The following is a 21,952-nucleotide window of genomic DNA, read 5'->3' as shown; positions in this document are numbered from 1 at the left end:
TGATCAACACTTTCCTTCATTTTTCACCTCATTAACACCACAAGGCTTATGACCCAAACTCATCTCTCCCCATTATTGTGGACCATCAACCTGGAACCGGCCCACCTTCTTTTCCCTACCTATTCGCTATGCACCTCTGCAACACCATCTGACATTCATAGCAACCTTGCTATCCCATTAACACTCACCTTCGACTAATGTCCACTGCAGCGACTTCGCTTATTTCCACCCTAACCACCAAACATATGTAACTAAACTCGTTGATGCACACCCCAACCCAGATGGCGTGTGCCCCAATTCCAAACCTTCAGTTATTGAACCCTTTGTGGATGCAACCTTCTCTACCAGTGAAGACCCTACTCAGTTCACACAAACTGTCTACACCTCCAGTCCCAATGACACTGAACACCCCTACAGAGTAGCTAGCACACTCTCCTTCCTTATACGCAGGACTTGCCACTTATCCTACCCCTCAAAGTGTGGAAATCCTCACTTACCCAACTCCTGAAACAAATGGAACTAAAACTCGATTCCCTAGCTAATTACATCCTGCATCTAAGACAGGACCTCTCAAGCCAGGCCAAGTTATCCCACTCTCTCGCTCCTGGTAGTTATAAATTTTCTCTCCACACAGGTTTTCTAAACACCATACAACACACCATCTGGCCCTATACTCCCTTGTGTCATTAGTCCCACAGAACCCACTGAGCTCTCAGCCCCTGTCCGCTCTGGAAGCTGATGCGATCAGCAAAGCCTATCCCACAAAGAACCAGAATATGGTTCTCAAGCCTCCCTCTACAATCCCAGTAAAAGTAGGCACAGATAGAATCCCTTGAATTCTCTACTATCCCAGACCTCCTGCTCAGTACACCACCATTCAAACGCTACATTCCTCTAATGATAGTCCCTGCTCTCTCACATGCATGCTCCTCAACTGTAGATTAGCAGTTCAACATGCTACAGATATTTCAGAAGCTATGCTCGGTGAAGAAATAGATATCGCCTTCCTCACTGAATCCTAGCTTAATGACCACTCAACCCCCATACTAGACCTGTTCACACCACCTGGATACACCATCATTAGAAATGAGAGACCAAAAAGAACAGGTGGTGTACTAGCATTCATTTACAAAGAAATAATACATCTTTCTATCTTAGAAATTGCAGAATACTAGACCTTTGAATACTTCGGAGTTGAATTTACATCTAAAGGTTCCTTTTCTATCAAAATACACACCATCTACCACCCTCCTGGTGACTGCCCCCTCTTCCCAGTAGAGTTTACTGACCTAGCAAGGTTCTCCCTAAATGACACAAAGGACATGTTCTTTGACAACTTCAATATTCACTGGAAAAACTTAGAAGACACTACAGTCCGGAACAGCATAAACCTTTTAGAAATAAATTGTCTTAAACAACTCTGTAATGAACCAACTCTTTTTAAAGGCTCCCCTCTCGATGTGATTATCACTGAAAAATGACTGTGTGTCACTTGGATCCATCTCACCCAGTGGCTGGTCCGACCACCATCTCATACTATTTAATATCGATATCCACCTCGGAACCTACCCAGCCTCAACAAACAAACCTAAGCCCTGGGCTAGGAATATCAATCATGTCCCAAAAAGTTACCTGGAATCCAGGATCTGGGCCCAACTACACTTTCAACCCCTCACTCACACCATTGATGACCTCCCTGTCCAATATAACACAGCGATGACTGAAGTTCTTGACCAAGTGGCACCGCTAAAACTAAAAGAATCAAGAAGAATCCAATCAAAAACTTGTTTTAACTCTGACCCAAACAATGAGAGGAGACACTTAGACAGGCAGAAAGGATATGGAGACAGAACCCCATGACAAAGCACCTAGCACTACTAAGAACCGCACAGCCTCTTTCTTACACAATCAACTTGACAATGCTAGGAATAGACCCAGGGAAATCTTCAACATCATTAAACGACAAACTACTAGCACCTCCCCTCACAAAATAACAGCTACCAAAGAACACTTTGAAGAAATTGCCAGCTTCTTCACCGACAAAGTCATAATAATTGAGCAATCTTTCATCCAAATCACAAATCTGCCAGCCTTCCAACCTTCCCCACTGACTCACTTCCCTTCACGGTAGCCACACCACCAGAGTTAACTATTGACCAAATGGCCGTTAAGACGGTAGTACAACTCCTCTGTAAACTGGACTATAGGAACTCCATCTTCACATAGACACCAAAAATTCACCTCGCTCCCCCTAAGAACACTTCTCAACATGGTTTTAAATGGTTTGAACACATCACACCGGCCCTCAAGATCCTCAACTGGCTTCCCATCAAAAGAAGATCTATTCACAAGACAGCTTGCATCGCCCACAAAGCACTTAACACACATACTCCCAAATACCAAGACAACAAGTTTACAAAAGCAGGAACAACCAAACTCTGAGAAACTCCAATCTTCAAATGTACCCAGAATATGGAACTGACTTCAGAGAGATCTCCTATGCAACCCTTCCTTCTTCTGCTTCAAAAGGGGCCTAAACTCCTTCTCCTCAACAAATACTTTATAGGTATTGGAACTGTGTTCCAATACCTCATTTTTTCTATGACCAGACCCTTTGCGATTGGATGATTGTTTCAGCTGCCTTATATGTCATTTACTCCTTTAAATAATGTTGTTCTAATTGTCCGCATACTGTAACCACCCTTACTGCATTTGTCTCTATTTATACATGTTCTTGAACCTAGGGTCTTGCATGATATGTAAAGCCTATTTTTAATTAAAGCGCTCCGATACCTTCAGGTCCAGCTAGCGCTATATCAAACCTACAAATAATAAAATTAAAAACAGCTCAAATCCATTATTAGCAGAAACTTGCAATGGGTGAAACTGCATTAGAGTGTCTCACTCACAGCAGAAGTCCAAAATCCAAATGTCCTGGATTCTCCCAGATCACGATCAGTTGTTCCAGTGTGAAGGAAGATCTTGGTGTACCTGGCCAGGCAATGAAGCATTCTTGCATCAAAATCATACCATTACATTTTAATAACTTTGTTGTAAGCTGAGGTTTTACCAGCCATTCACCTTTCAGTCAGAAGTAGCAGACTGTCTTCCATCATCCCTACAGCAGAGCTTTCAACAGGTAAATCATGACCTCTAGGCAAATTCTACTGGCCTGCTCGCTAAATGTGGTGGGTTTACAACCCTTAAGTCTGGCAGTTGGGAGGTGCAGAGATCCTTGACAGAAGATGATACCTCTGTTAGTGTTAAATTAGGATTCAAAATTAGGATCTAAATAGCCTTGTAACTTGTACAATTATATTTTAATTTTTTGTTATTTATATCACTATTCTATATATGCGCACTATGTAGGGTAGTTGATGCCTCTGAGTATAGCAATCTACAAGAAATATTGCCAAGGACAATCCTACTGAGCCAGTGTTACATTTCTATGCAAAAAAACCTTATATAGTATTAAAATGTGACTTCTTGTTCACATCTTTTTCCTAAAACAATTATAAGCACATTATGTTGGTTGTTTGCTGTGTTTAGGCTTGGAAGTCTACTAGAAATATTGTCAAGGGCTGTCTCACTGTGCATTTTACCCAGCCATTTAATTCGGAATAGCTTGAGTTCCGCATTGTTAAAGCTTGGTTAAAGCCGCTGGTATACGTGCGCTTAACAAGAACTTTTAAACTCAAACTCAAACTCAAACTTGGTTAACATGCATTATTGATCTACATTCTATTTACCCCATCATTTAATTTCTCATGAGCTTGGACAATTAGATTGGAATAATTAGAACTGCCGAATTTATAACTGGGGTACTATGTTCCAGTCTTGGCAACAACTCAACATCCAGTGACTCCACATCACACCACATCTCAGGAAGTTTCATTGGCCATTAACAAGCTCAGCCAATTCAAACATCTCACACACACATAAAAAGCCTGACACAACACAGGACCAGAATACCTGAACCGCTGCATACACTTTCACCAACCCACCAGACACCTATGCTCTGCCTCACTCACTCGCAAACACAACAGCATTCACAAAAGCAAAACTGGAGGTTGTTCATTTTCCTACATCATGCCCAAGACATGGAATGACCTCCCTGAAAACATCAGATGCTCCTCCTCACTTATTGAGTTCGGCAAGAAGATGAAGACCTTGCTTTTCCTATACGCACCTTGGAACCACACAACTACGCACCTTGCCCAACCACCTTGATACCGTCTCGGGTGATTTGCCCACTATACAAATCAACATAACATTCTGGGCGATCATTTCATCTCTGTGCCTAAAAACATGAATGTCATCTTGCGTAATGTAACTGGTGCTCAGGTAAAGAGCTTCAATACCTTGTGTGGAGAAGTGTGGCTCAATGGTTAGAGCGGCAGACCCTGATGCAGAGGTCTAGCCCGGGACCAGGGTTCAATTCCCCACCTCGGTGGGTCTTGGGCTCAAAAATTCCACAGACCTGATAATTCTCGCCTCAATGCCAATTCCAATCATGGAGTGCAACTCTGGGCAATAGCTTGCTTAATCTCCACAACACCCCCCACAACGCTAAGGATGCCTGGCCTCCACCTTGGGGGTGCCCAGGAGTGGACGCCTCACAGGGAAAGCCAGGATGGGTTCCACAGCGGTATTCGTACAAGCGCCTTGAGACCCTTGCGGGTGAGTAGTGCGCTATACAAGTATCAATTTACAATACCTTCAGTTCAACTCTGCGCTGCATAAAGCAACAAAAAAAAGGAGGTGCCCCTGCACTGAGGTGATTCATGGGACGTAGGAAGCAATGCTATTCACAAAAAGACAGGCTACAAACTGACATCATTAATTGCTTCAGGAAGTACAATTGAAGGGAGAACACAATGAACGTGAAAATTCAATTTCGAAGTGCAAGTAAATACTGAATAAATGGTCTATTTCTTTATTTACATTAAGTAAATTATATAAATATGTTTACGTTAATTTGCCACAGAGTGAGTACCCTGTTAATGACACACATAGCACTACCAAGCAGTATGGAAGCTGACCCAAACCTGTCACAGATTTGATGGCTTTATTAAAAAGATATAGCTGTTGCTGCAAATGTTTACAATTGCTATACTTAGCATTGTTACAAGAACGCACCGAACAAGATTACAACAAATTTTGGAAGTAAAATTGATAATTAACGTACAGGAAAGCCATTATTCAATTTAGTTATCTTTGCATGAAGAATAATAGTAAAAGATTTTGGTACTCACCTAGCCTTGGTGACGTGATTGTGTTTACATTGTTTTTTTCATTGCAGGGCTGAAGGTGACATGGTCTGTATGCTGCAGGCTTTTCCGAAGAGAAACATTCATTGCCATGCCTGCCAGTGATTTTATGCATGCACTGAATTACTCTGGATTGCATTCCTTTGCCACAAGTAATGGAACACTAGAATAAGAAATAGTTATTTAGTGTTTTGCCGATTTAAAATGTAGATGGCCATAGACCTTGTAAAACAAACCATAGAACCCCCCCAGTGCACCTCCTCCCAATCTTAACCCTTCCCCCCGCTCTTCCCACTCTAAAGAAAAAACTCAATTTATTACCATGTCATGTAAAGAAAGTGACAGTAAAAACCTCAAGTTGCCAATTTTACTGTGGAAGACAAGTATGACCATTGGCTAGGGCAGCATTACAAGCTGATAACTTCTGAATGGGACTACTAAAGTTTGTACTTCACAATAACACAATAATCTTCACAATAAACATGACTTGATGCCCAAGTAGAATGTACTGTAACTTTTAAGTAAATGCAACTTTTAGAAAGTAGCCACTCTGTTGCCCACGTTTTTCAATGTGGCTATTCACAGATGCTGACAAAAAGACAGACTTCTGTCCTCCTGTGTGTGAACAACTCTGATGAAAAGGAACAATAGAGGCCTACTGTTGTGAGAGGTGTTACCTCTTCCTTGCAGGAAGTCAGATAGGGTGTGACACAAAAGGCAAGCTTCAAAGGAGAAGCTAACTTTGAAGATCAAATGGTGGAAACACACAAGAGGGTATGCTCTTTTGTTCAGGTAGACGGGTTGGCATTAGGGAGAGAAAGAGAGGACACCATTTGACATACCGTGAGAGTTTAGCCCTCAGGAATCCACACCTCTAAAGTTGACTACCAAGAGGATTGTAGTGAGGCAGATTATTTGGGATTGGAGTCGAATGGATTGGAGTGGGCCTGAGTGTCTTGAATTGGAGTGGGGCAGATTGGAGTGGGGCAGGTAGTTTTGGATTGGAGTAGGGCAGACAGGAGTGAGGAATACTGTTTTGGATTAGAGCGGGGCAGATTGGAGTGTGGCAGACTGGACTGGGGCAGACTGGACTGGGGCAGATTGTAGTTTGGCAGATTAGAGTGGGGCAGATTGTTTTGGATTGGATTGCAGCAGACAGGAGTAGGGAAAATTGTTTTGGATTGGAGTGGGGTGGATTGAAGTGGGCAGATTGTTTTAGATTGGAGTGGGGCAGTTTGGAATGGGGTGGGTTAGGGTGGGGCAGATTAGAGTGGGGCAAATTGTTCACGATTGGAGGGGTAGATTGGAGTGGGCAGATTGAAGTGGAGTGGGTTGCAGTAGGGCATATTGTTTTGGTTTGGAATGGGTGGATTAGAGTGGGGCAGAATGGAGTAGGGCAGATTGTTTTCGATTCGAGGGGTTGAGTGGAGTGGGGCAGATTGGATTGGGGAAATTGGAGTCAATCAATCAACCAATCAGGGAATTGTAAGCGTGCTACTCACCCGTGAGGGTATCAAGGCGCTGAGGGGGTCCGCTGATCTGTTTAACCGAAGAGCCAGGTCTTGAGGGTCTTCCTGAAGGTGTTCGGGGGGCGTCTGATGTCTGCCAGTAACTTGTTCCAGGTCTTGGCTGCAACGTGAGAGAAGGATCGTCCACCTGCTCTGGCTCTGTGGATGCACAGGGTTTCAGCCAGTGCAAGGTTGAAAGATCGGAGGTTTCTTTTGGGTATGTGTAAGTTGATTCTGTTGTTGAGGTATTTGGGTCCATTGTTGTGTAGGCATTTGCAGGCATGAGTGAGGATTTTGAAAGAGACTCTTTTCTGGAGTTTTCAGAGTAGTGACTTGTTGATGCTGGCGTAGAGTGTGTTCCCATAGGCCAGTCGGCAAGTATTGAATGTGTGAGTGACTGTCTTCCTTGACTCAGGGGGGACCCACTTGAAGGTCTTGCGGAGGATGTGGAGGGTGTTGAAGCAGTTGGAGGTGGCGGCGTTGACCTGTTGGTTCATGGTGAGTGATGAGTTGAGTATGATGCCGAGGTTCTTGGCGTGGTATGAGAGGGGTTGTAGGCATCCGAGGGCAGTCGGACCACAAGTGCTGTCCCATGCAGAAGGGCTGGTAGGGAGGACAAGGACTTCTGTGCTTCTCAGCGTTGAGCTTCGGGCAGTTGTTGGTCATCCAGACTGCGACGTCTTGCATTCCTTTCTGGAGGTTGAGTTTGGCACTGGTGGTGAGGAAGATGATAAGCTGGGTGTCGTCGGCGTAGGATACAATGTTGAGGCTGTTTTGTTGGAAGATAGCTTTGAGGTGGGCCGTGTAGATGTTGAAGAGGGTGGGGTTCAGAGATGAACTCTGTGGGACTCCGCAAGTGATTTTCATGGGGTCAGAGAGGAAGGATGGGAGTCTCATCCTTTGGTTTCTTCCGGTGAGGAATGATCAGATCCAGTGCAGGGCTGTTCCTTGTATGCCTACGTCGTGCAGTCTGGCGACAAGAGTGTGGTGGGAGACGGTATTAAAGGCCTCTGATAGGTCAAGTAGGATGAGGGTTGTGGAGTGGCCTTGGTCCAGGAGGGTGCGGGTGTCGTCTGTGGCAGCAAATAGGGCGGTCTCTGTGCTGTGGTTGCTTCAGAATACGGATTGGAACGAGTCAAGGATGGCGTTCTCTTCAATGAATCGTGTCAGTTTCCTGTTGACAGTTTTCTCTGCAACTTTGGCTGCGAACGGGATGAGCGAGATGGGCCAATATTTCTTGACTTCCCTTGAGTGGGCCAGATTGTTTTTGGTTGGAGTGGGGCAGATTGTCCTGGGTTAGATTGGGGTAGATTGTTTTGGAGTGGGGCAGATTGTGTTGCAGTGGGGCAGACTGTCTTTGATTGGAGTGGGGCAGATTGTTTTGGATGGGAGTGTGGCAGATTGTTTCGAATTGGAGTGGGACAGATTGTAGTGGGGCAGATTGTAGTGGGGTGGGTTAGGAGGATTGGAGTGTGGTGGATTGGAGTGAATTGGGTTGAGTAGTTTGGATTTGAGTGGGATGACTCGGATTGAATTGGATTGAGTGGGGCGGATTGGTGGGGTGAGGTAGGGTGAATTGGAGTAGATTGGCACAGATTGGAGTGGGGTGGATTTAATTGGTGTGTACTGCACAATTATTTGTGAAAGCATCATTTACTTTCATTTCAGCCTATCAGTGTCCTACAGCCATCATTACCTTGGACCAGACCTGTCCAAACAAACATGCTTACAGATAGAAAAGTGCTGGCTTAGCTCACCCACTACTATATCCAACAACAAGGCAGCAAATATTGAACAGAAGGAAAATGAAAAAATCGTACTTACATTTTACATGGTGTTGGTAAGAGACAATTGGAAAAGGGTGTCAGTGGGGTTTAGTCCCTTGTTTGTTGCCAGGGCTGAAAGGGGCAGGGCTCTAGCTCTCAAGTCAACCAAAGGGGAATTCTGATTTACACTTTAAGATGGTCTACGGTAGAGGCAAGGGCCTCATTGGTAAGGACTGGAACGAGGAAGACATATGAGGATGTAATGTGCTAGATTAGTTTCCTCAGGGTTTATTGCAATGCAGTGGGTTAGTTACTCTAGGGTGCAATGCAGTGACAAGGAGGAATACTCTTTCAAGGATGCAAATTCAGAGAACAACTCTTTCTTGCAGTTACCTCCATATGTTATCCGTACAGCATGTTTTGTTGCACATGCATCGAGGTCCTACATTTTCTTCAGCCAAATCCAAAAACAATTAAAATCCCATAACAACTATGTTTTCAAATATGTTACATAGGGTCCCTCTTGTTGTGTATGTTAAAGGTTAATAATATAATTATCAATAGTCCAATAATGCCTATTTTAACCACTCAAAGTAAAATATATACTGGAATTCAGAAGGCCCAATAGATATGTGTTACCTTGTCAATGAAATTCCTTGTATGTCAATACACATTATACACACTTGTGTCAATATCATTAAGGCCAGTCTGGTAAATGTTCGCAAATGTGGGCTTGTTTCCTACAGGAGGAGGAAAACGTGTTTTCAGTATTTCACACCATTCCTGTTCTTTTTGTATGTAATGTCTGTTCTTCTTATCCTGGACGTTTTTGTATAATTTCTGCTTGTGTGAGACTTGTTTCAAGCAGAATATGTCATTTTAGAACTGTCAATTCAGATGCACCTCACTACCAACTTCCAGAGTCTGATTGCAGAAAAAAGAATGGACAGTATAACCAGCGATTTCCTAGCACCCCTGCAAACTGCATCTTGTTTCCATAGTCATGTACTGATTGATGTCCTGCATCCCTGTGAATTGCAACTTTTACCCAAATGTATCTGAGTTACTTTGCACTTCAACCTGTAAACTGCATTTGGCACACCTAAGGCCCTTATTATGAGTGTTGGAGGTCCAACTGGAGTGATAATTCCTTGAGGAATTTTGCCACCTGCAATTCAGTGTTGCAGGGCCCGAAATTGATATCAGCCCCAGTTACAAGTTGCAGACGTAAAGTCCTGTCCCTGCCCATACCTGCAGCAACAAGGAGGAGCAAACAATGACCCCCCAGGACAGGCTCAAAGCTGCTGTGACTACTTGTCTCCCCCACCCAAATCTACTAATCACACTGATCCTCTCAACTGACCTTTTCCACCTGTAGTAAGGCACAATGTGATAGTGGTTTTGCTATCAGAATTCTAGAACACCACACAGAAAAGGACCGAGTATCTCCAGGTCTGTTTTTTTATTCTATATATAACAAATGGAGAGAGTCAGTGAAATTACACCAACTAAGTGTGGTGGGAACTCCTGGTCCCCGGGATTAATTGTAACAACAATGGAGGAGTACCCCCTAGGAAAACACAGAGAAAAAACCTCTGCTTCTAGAGCTTAAAGCTCAGGTCAGCACATAGTGCCCCAACCCGTTAACGGACAGTGCATGTCCTTATAGTAGACCCCTCACTCACCAACCTAGTTGGTGACATGCTTCATCATCGGGGTCCCACCCCATAGGCCGAGTGCCCACAGGGTGTGCTGCGGCACCTGACTACAATGGAGCGGGTTTCTTTTTCTTTTATATGTGCATAAAAATTACAGTGAAAAGTGTTTTAAAAAGGGCCAAAACTACTCACTTCAAGACTTTTATTCTTGAGTGCTTGAACCCCTATAAAATCAGTGTGGCACCCGTGCCTAATTAGGTAGGATTTGGTGTCTCAAAAAGTGTAATACGTTAAAAATAGCGAATTTTGCTATGTGAATGTTACAATAAAAATTAATAAGGTCTACATGTTTCAACCGTGGTGATTGAACTGGGTGGTCCGCACGCGCTAAGGTGCGCCCTGCCCTCGTTCAATTTGAAGACCGCAAAATTGCGATCTATTGTAAAAGGGTGTGTCTTTTCCTCATTCAGGAGAAAAACCTGTAAGAAAGAATGGGGGAACAGGTTTGAGATCACGTACCAGGGTGGACAAAACAAGGATGTACACTTAATATATATTGTGCTGGTCGTAGTCGCCTGTGAATGGTCACTACATAGAATACCCATGCTCATATATCGTACTAGTGGTGGGTCCATCTAATCCGATCAAAATGTGCTCCAGTGTTAGTTACCGGAACGTGCTTGGGTAAATAAAACCCCAGCGCCGCGGTGAGGTGTCGGTTCTGGCAAGGCGACTGGGTTAGCTTCGAGAGGAAACTAATTGTGAGGGAGAGTGATCACTATCATGCTGCGTTGTAGAGGGCTATGGTATATTGGTCATAGATATTCCGGGCGGGCGGCTAAACATTCAAACCGCAAGTAAGCTTACGTATAGTACCAACGTCGCCCTTGTGGTTATAGAAAGTAGCGTCAAATGTAATGCTTTCACTTGAGGCGGTAACTACCGCTTCATGGGCATCTGAACTTCCAAGACGGCAAGTGCCAGTCACCTAGATATGTTCAGAAACAAAGGTAAACAATGAGCAGAGTTCTGCCCGAATGTGACAGATAGGAAATGGAAAAATATTATTACGGGAGTTAAGTGCGGTGGGTGCCACCTCGTAAGAAGGTCAGCGTAGTTAAACTTACTTGTGGCTTCTGTTCGTCTCACGGTAAACCTACTTGGTTACTGCTCGAGATGCCCCGTAGAGTGACCGGCAGCCTTTCGATGCCGGTAATGTAAACCGATTGGCATTTCCTGGTTGTGCGTGGCGCGACTCGTGACCCTCGATGAACCAATCGGGGTGTGAGTAACTATATGGATGAATGGCGGAGTGTGTCTGTTTGTATATGTGTATGAGTGCATATTATAGTACAGTATTGATGAGTATATATTCACAAAAAAACATGTAATATGTGACGTCATCAGCAGTGCATTGCGGGTGAGCGAGTTATAGTTAGCTAAACTAACTATAACGTTCGAATGTCTCTGGTTTTGTACAAGTGAAATGTCCAACTAACTATAACGTCTCTGAAACCTATGGTTTTTTCAGTGAATTTCAATGTTTTTTTAATGGTAATTTCTAATTATAATGTTCATTAAACCTATAGTTTTTTCAGTGTTTTAAATTATCATTCCATTCCCAACCTGGTGAAAACTGCCGATATCGCCGGTTGTTCATCGATATCTTCTGCGAAAAAAATCACCACAAATGACAGCAAGAACGCTAATGATATGCAGAGTAGGAGTTCCCATGCCAACATACCACGAAAACACCACTTCCCAATATTTCCAATGACCAGTCAAATCTGCGATGCGATCCAAAACCAGGCAAAAAGCTGCGTTAGCAGTAAGAATCTAACATCTGCCTTTTACTGGTATAATAGTATACAAGGGGGTTACCCAATGGAATCACAGGGACCTGGGTTCAATAAGTGTTAAGAGGAAGGGGTCCCAGCGAAAGTGGAAGACATATAATACACTTCACAAGAATTGATCTAAAACAATTATTTTGATCCACAAATTTATTATTCAATAAGGGATCCGGTGTAATTAATACACGTAGCAAAGCAAACAGTCAACTGTATTCATGGTCATACAGTGCCCCAGGAAGGAAAAGGAAGTGATCGTGAGGAGGTAGGGGAGTGGTGGGATGGCGTGACAGTAAAATCAATAATTCAAAATATTATTCACGCTATGAATCACATAGCAGTAAGTGCCACAAGCTTATGGCAACATTATATCTGAACAGGCATACGACACATAGTACAATATAAATGCAATTTTTCGCATGTGAGGTTGCCGTAATTGAAAAAGCCGTCGACGTTTCGACCCTCTGAGACTGCAGGAAGATTTAACCTTGCTGCGGGGTCTTCATCAGGACCAAGGAAGGGGCAGGGGACCACATGGTCCGTAGTTTACAATGTGGTCTTGTAGGTACTTAGATCATAGGAAGGTCTGAGTCAGCATCGAAACACGGCATTGTGCCAGTAATCAGTGTTCAGTCAAGCAAAATGCGCGGGGAATTAATCCATAGTCGAGTCAATAGCGTTGATTCACGGAGCTCCGTACGCTCTTGTGAATTCTTGTGAAGTGTATTATATGTCTTCCACTTTCGCTGGGACCCCTTCCTTTTTACTGGTATAAAGCAGGACGATTACCAACAGTATGAAAGGGAGCCCAGCCCAGAGCCACATCTAAAAACCAACACATAACGGAGCTACTGATCATGCAACTCTGACACCCAAGAAGGTCACAACATCTGCTGCCACCACCCCAGGACCTCTCCCCGGACCACACCCAACATACTACCACAGAGGCAGCGTAGAACAGGACAGCGAACCTTCCTAAAATGACATGGCCCCTCAGCCGCACAATATCTGAATGCTGGGTGATGTGGTAACCAAGTATGTGTGAAGGACACAAGTCACCCATCAATTACAATGCACACAATGCCAAGTGTAGCGGTGATGTGCTGGACAGACCTCACTATGCAGAGCACAGACCTCTTCATGTGTGCTTGTAGTGTTGTGGACAGTGGACGCAGCCATGTTACTTCAGGCAGTGGGGAAGAAATCAATCATGTAGCTGTTTCGTCGTCCCCAGTAAGCGGAAGTGGAAGAGGAGTGGGCTGGTCCAACGTATTCCACTCCATCGTAGGAGTGTGAATAAATAGGCCAGGGCTCTGGGTGTGGTTCACTTCTGGGAAGGCCACCGCGTCTGCCAGAGCGTCGGCCCTCACCCTGCCACCAGGCTACCACCATGACCGCTGGCCTCCTCGACACAGTCCCCCTGCGAGACTAGTGGCACAGCACCGCAGAGTTAAGTCTGTACAGACTACTGCCTTCGATGTATTCTGCAGACAGCAGGGCTCACAATTCAGTTTGAGTCTCAATTGCAGATGACGCAGTCCAGTAGGCAAGAGCCATTGCTCCCAGTACAGCCCATCCGGACCGTGTATTATCGCAGGCTGCGCACACGCTGGTTGCTTCAAGTGCCACTAACTCAGTGCACCACAAGTCTTTGCCATGTAGCCTTATTAAGGCAGAATTCATTAGACAAAAGACATTGCGAGCAGTGCGGCCCGCCAGCACCACACATAATCGCTGGCTGCGCACACGCTGAGCGCCACAGCTACCACTAAGTCTATGGAGCTCAAGTCAACGCCATGTGTCAGTGGGCCCTTCCTAATCACTGCCACTGGCCTACACTGCGGTCAGCAGGGTTCACAATTAAAATTGAGTCTTGATTCATTAATTACAGTGTCCAGTACGCAACTAACTACAACGTGCCTAAAACCTACATAATATCCTTTTAGTATCCTTGCTTCAAGAACTTTTTTTATATCAATTATAGCTTTAGTACAATGACCAAATTCATCTCGCAAGTCCAAAGCAACACTTAACCCCTTCTGTGCGGCGCCGATTCCCCCCCAGGGCTGAGCTCTAATAGAACCGGGCGTGGTCATGACGGAACGGTTCCGTCATAAGCACAGCTCGACCGATGCTCATTACGGAACCGTTCCGTCATGAGCATGGAAGGGGTTAATGGCAGTCAACACTGTGGACAGCAGAGCTCACAGTTCGAATTCAGTTTTGATTTATTTATTGCAGAGTGAACTGTACTCTATGTCAGGGTTTCCCAAACTGTGGTCCGCGGACCCCCAGGGGTCCGTGACACATTCCCAGGGGGTCCGTGGGCAACAGTTTTAAAAGCACAGAAACGTTTCTTGTATAATTAGCAGCTTTCCAGCAACAATAAGAGTGTCAAGAGAATGCCAGTTATTAATGTACCTGCTGGAGAGCGAGGAGAGTTTTGTTCAGTGGCAGCTTTGATTTAACTAATGTAGCACAGAGGGTTAATGTGCCTACTGCAAAGAACGTGTAGCATGCATCTTAAAAAGCAGTATTTTATGTGCCTAGGTTCGTAGTTACTGCTTTTGTCACAGAGATTCTTTTGTTACTGTGCACTTCATAAGTGACAATCGTAATCTAGCAGAGGGACCTATAAAGTGTCATCAAAGAGCTGCTTGCAAACTGCATGGTACCAGTTAGTAACTTATATTTAGTACCAGTTATTAATTATCCTGATGCTGCTAAAAGGATATATTTGGGGGAAATACATTTTTAATGTTAAAGTCAATGCTAGCCACTGTGTTATGTTCTGAATCCTGAGTTTGTGCTTTTCCAGACCAAGCACTCTTTAAACATTTTATATTCACACTGATTTACATGTATGATTCAATGTCTCTACATGTGTGTGATGTAAAGTGCTCTGACATCCTACAATGGTATGAGAGATACTATAAAACAAATGAAATACATGTGAAAGAGAGGCTATTACTTCAATATAAAATACTAAGGGCCAGAAGTACGATCTGTTTTTATATGCGCAAACGGGTTCGCGAGCCCGTTAGCGCATGCAAAAACCTATTGGGCCATGTACATAGCCTATTTCGCGGGTCACAATTTGTTTGCGACTCTCTAAATAGGTTTTGCAACTTGCTATTTGGAAGGGGCATTCCCTTCCAAATACCGAGTCTCAAAACCATGAACAAATGTTTGCGGTCGCAAAACAGTCACAATTACCACCTACTAAGTAGATGGTAATGCATTTGCAAATGGGAAGGGGTCCATGCAAAATTATTTTTTAAGGGCAGGCAGTGGTCCCAGGGACCTCTGCCTGCCCTTAGAAAATGAAAAGAATACGTTTCAATTTCTTTTATTTTTAAATGCATCGTAAACAGGCTGCATTTTTTTTTAAAACTGCTTTATTTAAAAGCAGTCCGAGACATGGTGGCCTGCAGAGCCCAGCAGGCCACCATCGCTGGGAGGGCTGGCATTCCCAATGGGCTTGCAAATTGCGAGAGGCTCATTAATATTAATTAACCTCGCAATTTGCGACCCCATTGGCTAAATGAAATGGTCGTACATCTGGCCCCAAAGGCCTTAGTACTTTGAGTATTTGTTTTGTGTGCACACATGTGTATTCGAATTACTGTTTTAATGTTTGAAAGTTAACTCATACAAATTGCTTGGGGGTCCCCGGCTTCCAGTGGTAACTCAATGGGGGTTCTCAGGAGTCAAAGGTTTGGGAAGCACTGCTCTATGTCATTGGATTTTATCAAGGGGAAGTGACAAAAAGCATTCCTCGATGTCTGTGCTGACTACTGCCTTCAATCTACACTGCAGACAGCAGGCCTCACAATTCAGATCGAGTCACTATTGCAGATGACGCAGTCCAGTAGGCAAGAGACATTGCTCCCAGTGTGGCCCGCCCGCACCACGCGACATCACTGGCTGCGCACACGCTGAATGCTTCTGATGCTCCTACCTCAGTCAACCACAACTCATGGACCCTTTATAATACAATCTTTTGTGTATGATTTCAGATCTACTGCCCCTACTTCAGTGCACCACAAGTCATGGAACCTTTACGATAGAATCTTTTCTGTGTTATTTCACATCTGGTTCCCCTACCTTAGTGCAGCACAAGTCATGGATCCTTTATGATTGAATCTCTGTGTGTGATCCGATGATTACTGTTGTACTTGTTGCCATCACCAACCATTCCCTAAGGGCTGGCTTACATTCACCCCACACACATCCAGCACAGATGTCACTGGATATGTGAACCTGGTAATAAAAAGGAGTCGAGTGCACGTGCCCGTACCCAGTTTCACTATCTAACTGTGTCTGTGTGTTCATTATGTATGCATGATGCTGCCCCTGGGCCCTACCACATTACATTGTGCCATGTTACTTCTGGCAATGTGGAAAACTTTGGGTGTTTAACTTTGTCACAGTCATTGTATAAGTACGTAGGTAGAGACTTGATCATTAGAGGACTGCAACAAGAGTGTATAGTGAATTTATATGAGCTTTGAGATTGGTGGAGTGGTTGTATAAGTACGTATGTTGGCGCAGCCTAACCCGCGAGCATGAGCTTAGCTCTAATTGCCTGCCCTCTATGTACAAAAACTGAAACTTCAACTTTGCATGGCCCTGTATTGCTGCAGCTGCAACACTCCACTGAATGTGCAATAAACATTCATATCTACACAGATGTGTCATGTTGACCATCTTTCAGGTGTGGAAGTTAAGATGAATGTAGGGTCAGTGATTCCCTGTACCTTCCATGTTGGCCACGTTGTGGGACTTAGGTCACAGAGCTACACATTGACGCTTGCAACCAGGGTGACCGTAGCACTACAACAGGGACATCAGCATCAGTTGATTCCTCATACAACCTAGGATGGAACCACGCCCATAGCTCCGGAGTCATTCATAATGCAGCACTGCCATAAGCCAGGCCAGCCCACTCTGCTTTCGCTTACAGGGAGGGACGACAACGTTACATGGCCCACGTTTTCATTACAGTGATCTGCTGGTCACAGGTCTGGTTGTTTGTATGCCACAGCCACTCCCTCATGGCTGGTATACACCCACACCACACCCATCCAGCACAGGCCTCACAGGACACGTGCCCCTGTCAATAAAAAAGACTGGGCGCACGTGCTCTTCGCCATTTTAGACTTGCTGGCACCGGATGCACTTCGGCCAGCAGAGGCCAACGGGATGGTGACTTTCGGGTCACTGAGGTAGGGGCATCGTAAGTGCTGAGCAGCCTGTGATGAAGCCCTGTCCTGGCGGTCCGGACAGGTCAGCTTTTGTGTGCCCTGCTGGTGAGCAGTGAGGCCTGGGTGCGCAGGGGCGGGCAGTCGCCTCTGGACAGTGGAAGGGGATGGTGTGCAACAGCCTGGTTGCGCAGGGGCGGACAGCAATAAAAGCATGTGCAGTTGTATGTACTTTGCCATTACTGAATCTATACGGTGTTTCAGATGAGTGAGCTGGAGGGCAGCTGTGTGTCCCGGCATGTGGTTGGAGACACACCGGTGGCGAAAATGTGAGCAGTGAGGCCTGGGAGCGCATGGGCGGGCAGTCACCTCTGGGCGGTGGGAGTGGATGGTGTGCAGCAGCCTGGGTGCGCAGGGGCTAGCAGACACCTATGGGATGTGGGAGTGGATGGTGTGCAGCCGCCTGGGTGCGCAGAGGCGGGGCAGTGATAAAGGTGTGTGCAGTCGAATGTACTCTGTCATTACTGATTCTATACTATGTTTCAGGTGAGAGAGCTTGATGGCTGCAGCATGTTCCAGCACGTGGTTGGAGACACACCAGTGGCGGAAAGGTGAGCTGTGAGCGATTTGTCCAGAGTGTCTGCACTCACACTCCCTCTCCATCTCTTCCTTTCTCTCTCTCACACTCTTTCTCTCTTTCTCTCTCTTGCTCTCTCTTCCTCTCTCTCACCCTTTCCCTCTATCTTCCTCTCTCACTCTTTCTTTGTCCCTTCCTCTCTCTCAGTCTTTCTCTCTTTTTCTCTATCTCTTCCTCTCTCTCTTTCTCTCTGTCTTCCCCACTCACTCTTTCTTTCTTTATCTCTCATTTTCTCTCTCACGCTCTTTCTCTCTCTCTCTCTCCTTTGATGGGCATGTAACGCACAATATTATCTTGCTTTTTGTCTTTCAGTCTGTGATTCACAGATTGTAGACCACCCCCGACACAGGCCTCCCGCCATGTGGCAATTACTTCAGTTGCACTGAGTTAGTGCCACTAGAGCTCAGTGGGAGTGCAGGCTGCGATGATGCGTGGCCTCGATATACCATCCTAGCAATCAAGACCCCATTTGAATTGTGAGCTCGGCTAGACCCTGTGTACGCCCTGGAAGAGGAGGTTGCTTCGGCGCGTGGTGGACCCTCTTCGACACACGGCGGTGGTAAAAGGTGAGCAGTGAGGCCTAAGTGTGCAGTGGTGGGCAGTCACCTCTACGCGGTGGGAGTGGTTGGTGTGCAGTAGCCTGGGTGTGCAGTGGCCGGACAGCGATAAAAGCGTGTGCAGTCGTATGTGCTCTGCCAGTACTGATCAATACTATGTTTCATATGAATGATCTGGAGGGTGGCAGAATAGCACAGCACGTGGTTGGAGACACACCGGTGGCGGAAAGGTGAGCAGTGAGGCCTGAGTGCACAGGGGCGGGCAGTCACCTCTGGGCAGTGGGAGTGGATGGTGTGCAGCAGCCTGGGTGGACAGGGGAGGGACAGCGATGAAGGCGTGTGTAGTCGTATGTACTCTGCCATTACTGATTCTATACTATGTTTCAGATGAGTGAGCTTGACAGCTGCAGTATGTCCTGGCACGTGGTTGGAGACACAACATTGGCGGAAAGGTGAGCTGTGAGGGTTTTGTCCGGAGTGTCTGCACTCACTCTCCCTCTCCATCTCTTCCTTTCTCTCTCTCACACTCTTTCTCTCTCTCTTCCTCTCTCTCACTCTTTCTCTCTCTCTTCCTCTCTCTCACTCTTTCTCTCTATCATCCTCTCTCACTCTTTCTTTCTTTGTCTTTTCCTCTCTCTCACTCTATCTCTCTTTCTCTCTCTCTTCCTCTCTCTTTCTCTCTGTCTTCCTCACTCACTCACTCTTTCTTTCTTATCTCTCTCTTACTCACTCTCACTCTTTCTCTCTCCTTTGATGGTCACATAACGCACAGTCTTATCTTGCTTTTTGTCTTGCAGAGTGTGATTCACAGATTGTAGAACCAGCCGACACGGGCCTCCCGCCATGTGGCGATGACTTCAGTTCCACTGAGTTAGTGCCACCAGAGCTCAGTGGGTGTGCAGGCTGCGATGATGCGTGGCCTCACCGATACACCAACCTAGCAATCAAGACCCCATTTGAATTGTGATCTCGGGTAGACCGCGTGTACGCACAGCTGAGGAGGTTGCTTCGGCACATGGTGGACCCTCTTCTACACACGGCGGTGGCGAATGGTGAGCAGGGAGGCCTGGGTGCACAGGGGTGGGCAGTCACCTCTGGGCTATGGGAGTGGATGTTGTTCAACAGCCTGGATACGAAGGGGCTGGACAGTGATAAATGCATGCGCAGTCATATGTACTCTGCCAATACTGATTCTATGCTTTGTTTCAGATGAGTGAGCTGGAGGGTGGCAGTAGGGTCCCGGCACGTGGTTGGAGACACACCAACTCACTGGCCATATTCTTCCACCGCAAGATCACCGACATCCATGAAATCTTCAACACCACGACCGACCCCACCACGCCAGACTCCACCCCTCTCCCGAACACCAACAGCACCAACCGCCTGACCTCCTGGTCCAACATCAGCGACGTCGAGACACGCAGGGTCATGAACTCCATCCACTCAGGATCACCGACAGACCCGTGCCCACACCACATATTTAACAAGGCAGACGCAGCCATTGCACCCCAACTACGGAAGATCATCAACATCTCCTTCGAAACAGCGACATTCCCGGAAAGATGGAAGCACGCCGAAATCAACGCCCTCCTCAAAAAGCCCAAGGCGGACCCCAATGACCTCAAGAACTTCCGGCCCATCTCCCTGCTCCCGTTCCCGGCGAAGGTTATCGAGAAAATCATCAACATGCAACTGACCCGCCACCTCGAAGACAACAACATCCTGGACCCGTCCCAATCCGGTTTCAGACGAAACCACAGAACCGAGACAGCCCTCATCGTCACCACAGATGACATCAGGCACCAATTAGACAGCGGCGAATACATGTATTCAAAAGATACACTTAATAAGTCAGTTATGCGAATCATTTTTACAAAAAAAAAATCCATTCAGACACTTATTTACCCATTTATTCTTCCATCGACCTTTAGATATAGATTTATAAAAAAATATTTATTTTTCGGAAAGACACACATTCACTGGATGATGTCATGAGTGATGTCATCAGTGATGTCATTTGAGATGTCATCAGTGATGTCACTGACCATGTCATGAGTGATGTAATATGTGACGTCATCAGCAGTGCATTGCGGGTGCACGAGTTATAGTTAGCTGAACTACCTATAACAGGGAATTTCAAAGGTTTTGTATGAGTGAAATGTCCATCTAACTATAACATGTGTGAAACCTATGGTTTTTCCAGTGAATTTCTAAGGTTTTTTAAATGCTAATTCCTAACTATAACATGGCTGAAACCTATGTTTTTTTCAGTGAATTTCAACGACTTTTTAAATGCTTATCCCTAACTATAACGAGTGTGAAACCCATGGTTTTTTCAGTGAATTTCAAAGGTTTTCTAAATGATAATTTTTAAAGGTATTCATTATTATATTTCTGTCTTTCTATACTAATTTCTTACTTTTTTAGTATAATTATTTATAGTTATTTTATTTTTTACGTTATATTTCATATTCTTAATATAAAATATTAACAAAACAAAAGTCTAAAATAATTTTTTAATTGATTTGTTTTCCTCCAAATTTATAAAAATTCAATTCTATATATTTCCTTTTTGTATAATCATACTGTGCGCGTACGGGGATTGCACATACATTGTACAAGTAATCATCCATTGCGCGTACCAATGCATACATTACGAATACTTTTTGACGTTACGCGTTGCATCAACGCTCCCGTGTGACGTCATGTACGACGCCCGTCCGCGTACGGCGCAAAAGCTTCTAATTGTTTAAAAACATATATTTATGTATTTAATGTACATACTAAGGAAAGACAGTATCTGGGATAATCATGAAAATACTTTTAATAATCGTATATTACTTTTGAAAGCAATTCCGAAAAATGCAACAGTACGTTGTACGTACTCGCAACGTAACCGCACAGTAAATGCACTGTAAGTGTATGCAAAGCCATGTGAGCATAAAAGAAAAGTTTTGATTCGTTCATAATATTTCATATTTAAACTGTTGAAAGACCCTTCCTATTTGGATCATTCTACTTGGACTTTCTCAAGAGAAGCATCTATTCTGTGGAGCTGTACTCCTTTAGAACCAAACTATACAATGGCTGCTCTTTTTGAAACTTCATCAGAACATTCCTGTGAGCAAGAATTGTTGCTCAGTTGTAAAGTATTTAGTCCACCAACTATGTTTAGTAATAGTATGACTGCATTAATACCCAGGCTAACCTGCGAAGCGTGACTAACACTGACGAAGGCTTGATGCTGAAACGCGTCTGTTAGCTCTGTAAATAAACTACGATGGTGTGAGCACTAAATTTGGTTTCACGAGTGCGGTTCTTCTGAGGGGGATTCTTGGAAGCTGAGCGCCATATATATATATATATATATATATTTTTTTTTTCCTAATACAGAACACAAAACTAGCTTTATCAACTAATTTGCCCTTTATTAAATATTATATAAATACCATTCTCTACTTTATAACATTATATAATTATAATTATTTATATGAACGTACAG

General features: G+C 44.8%; 1 protein-coding gene across 1 annotated transcript in view; it reads right to left on the bottom strand.

The window, feature by feature from the left end:
• Window positions 1–21,952, bottom strand: part of ADAMTS19 (ADAM metallopeptidase with thrombospondin type 1 motif 19) — a 503,101-nt gene that overhangs the window by 26,697 nt on the left and 454,452 nt on the right. The window contains exon 13 of the mRNA XM_086963564.1: window positions 5,256–5,433. Within this exon, the coding sequence (XP_086819690.1) occupies window positions 5,256–5,433 (178 nt within the window). The remainder of the gene's footprint in view (window positions 1–5,255; window positions 5,434–21,952) is intronic.

Source organism: Lissotriton vulgaris, chromosome 3_1, assembly GCF_964263255.1.
Source record: "Lissotriton vulgaris chromosome 3_1, aLisVul1.2, whole genome shotgun sequence".
NCBI lineage: Eukaryota > Metazoa > Chordata > Amphibia > Caudata > Salamandridae > Lissotriton > Lissotriton vulgaris.
Note: the sequence above shows the minus strand (reverse complement) of the source record. Positions and strands in the feature narration are given on the sequence as shown.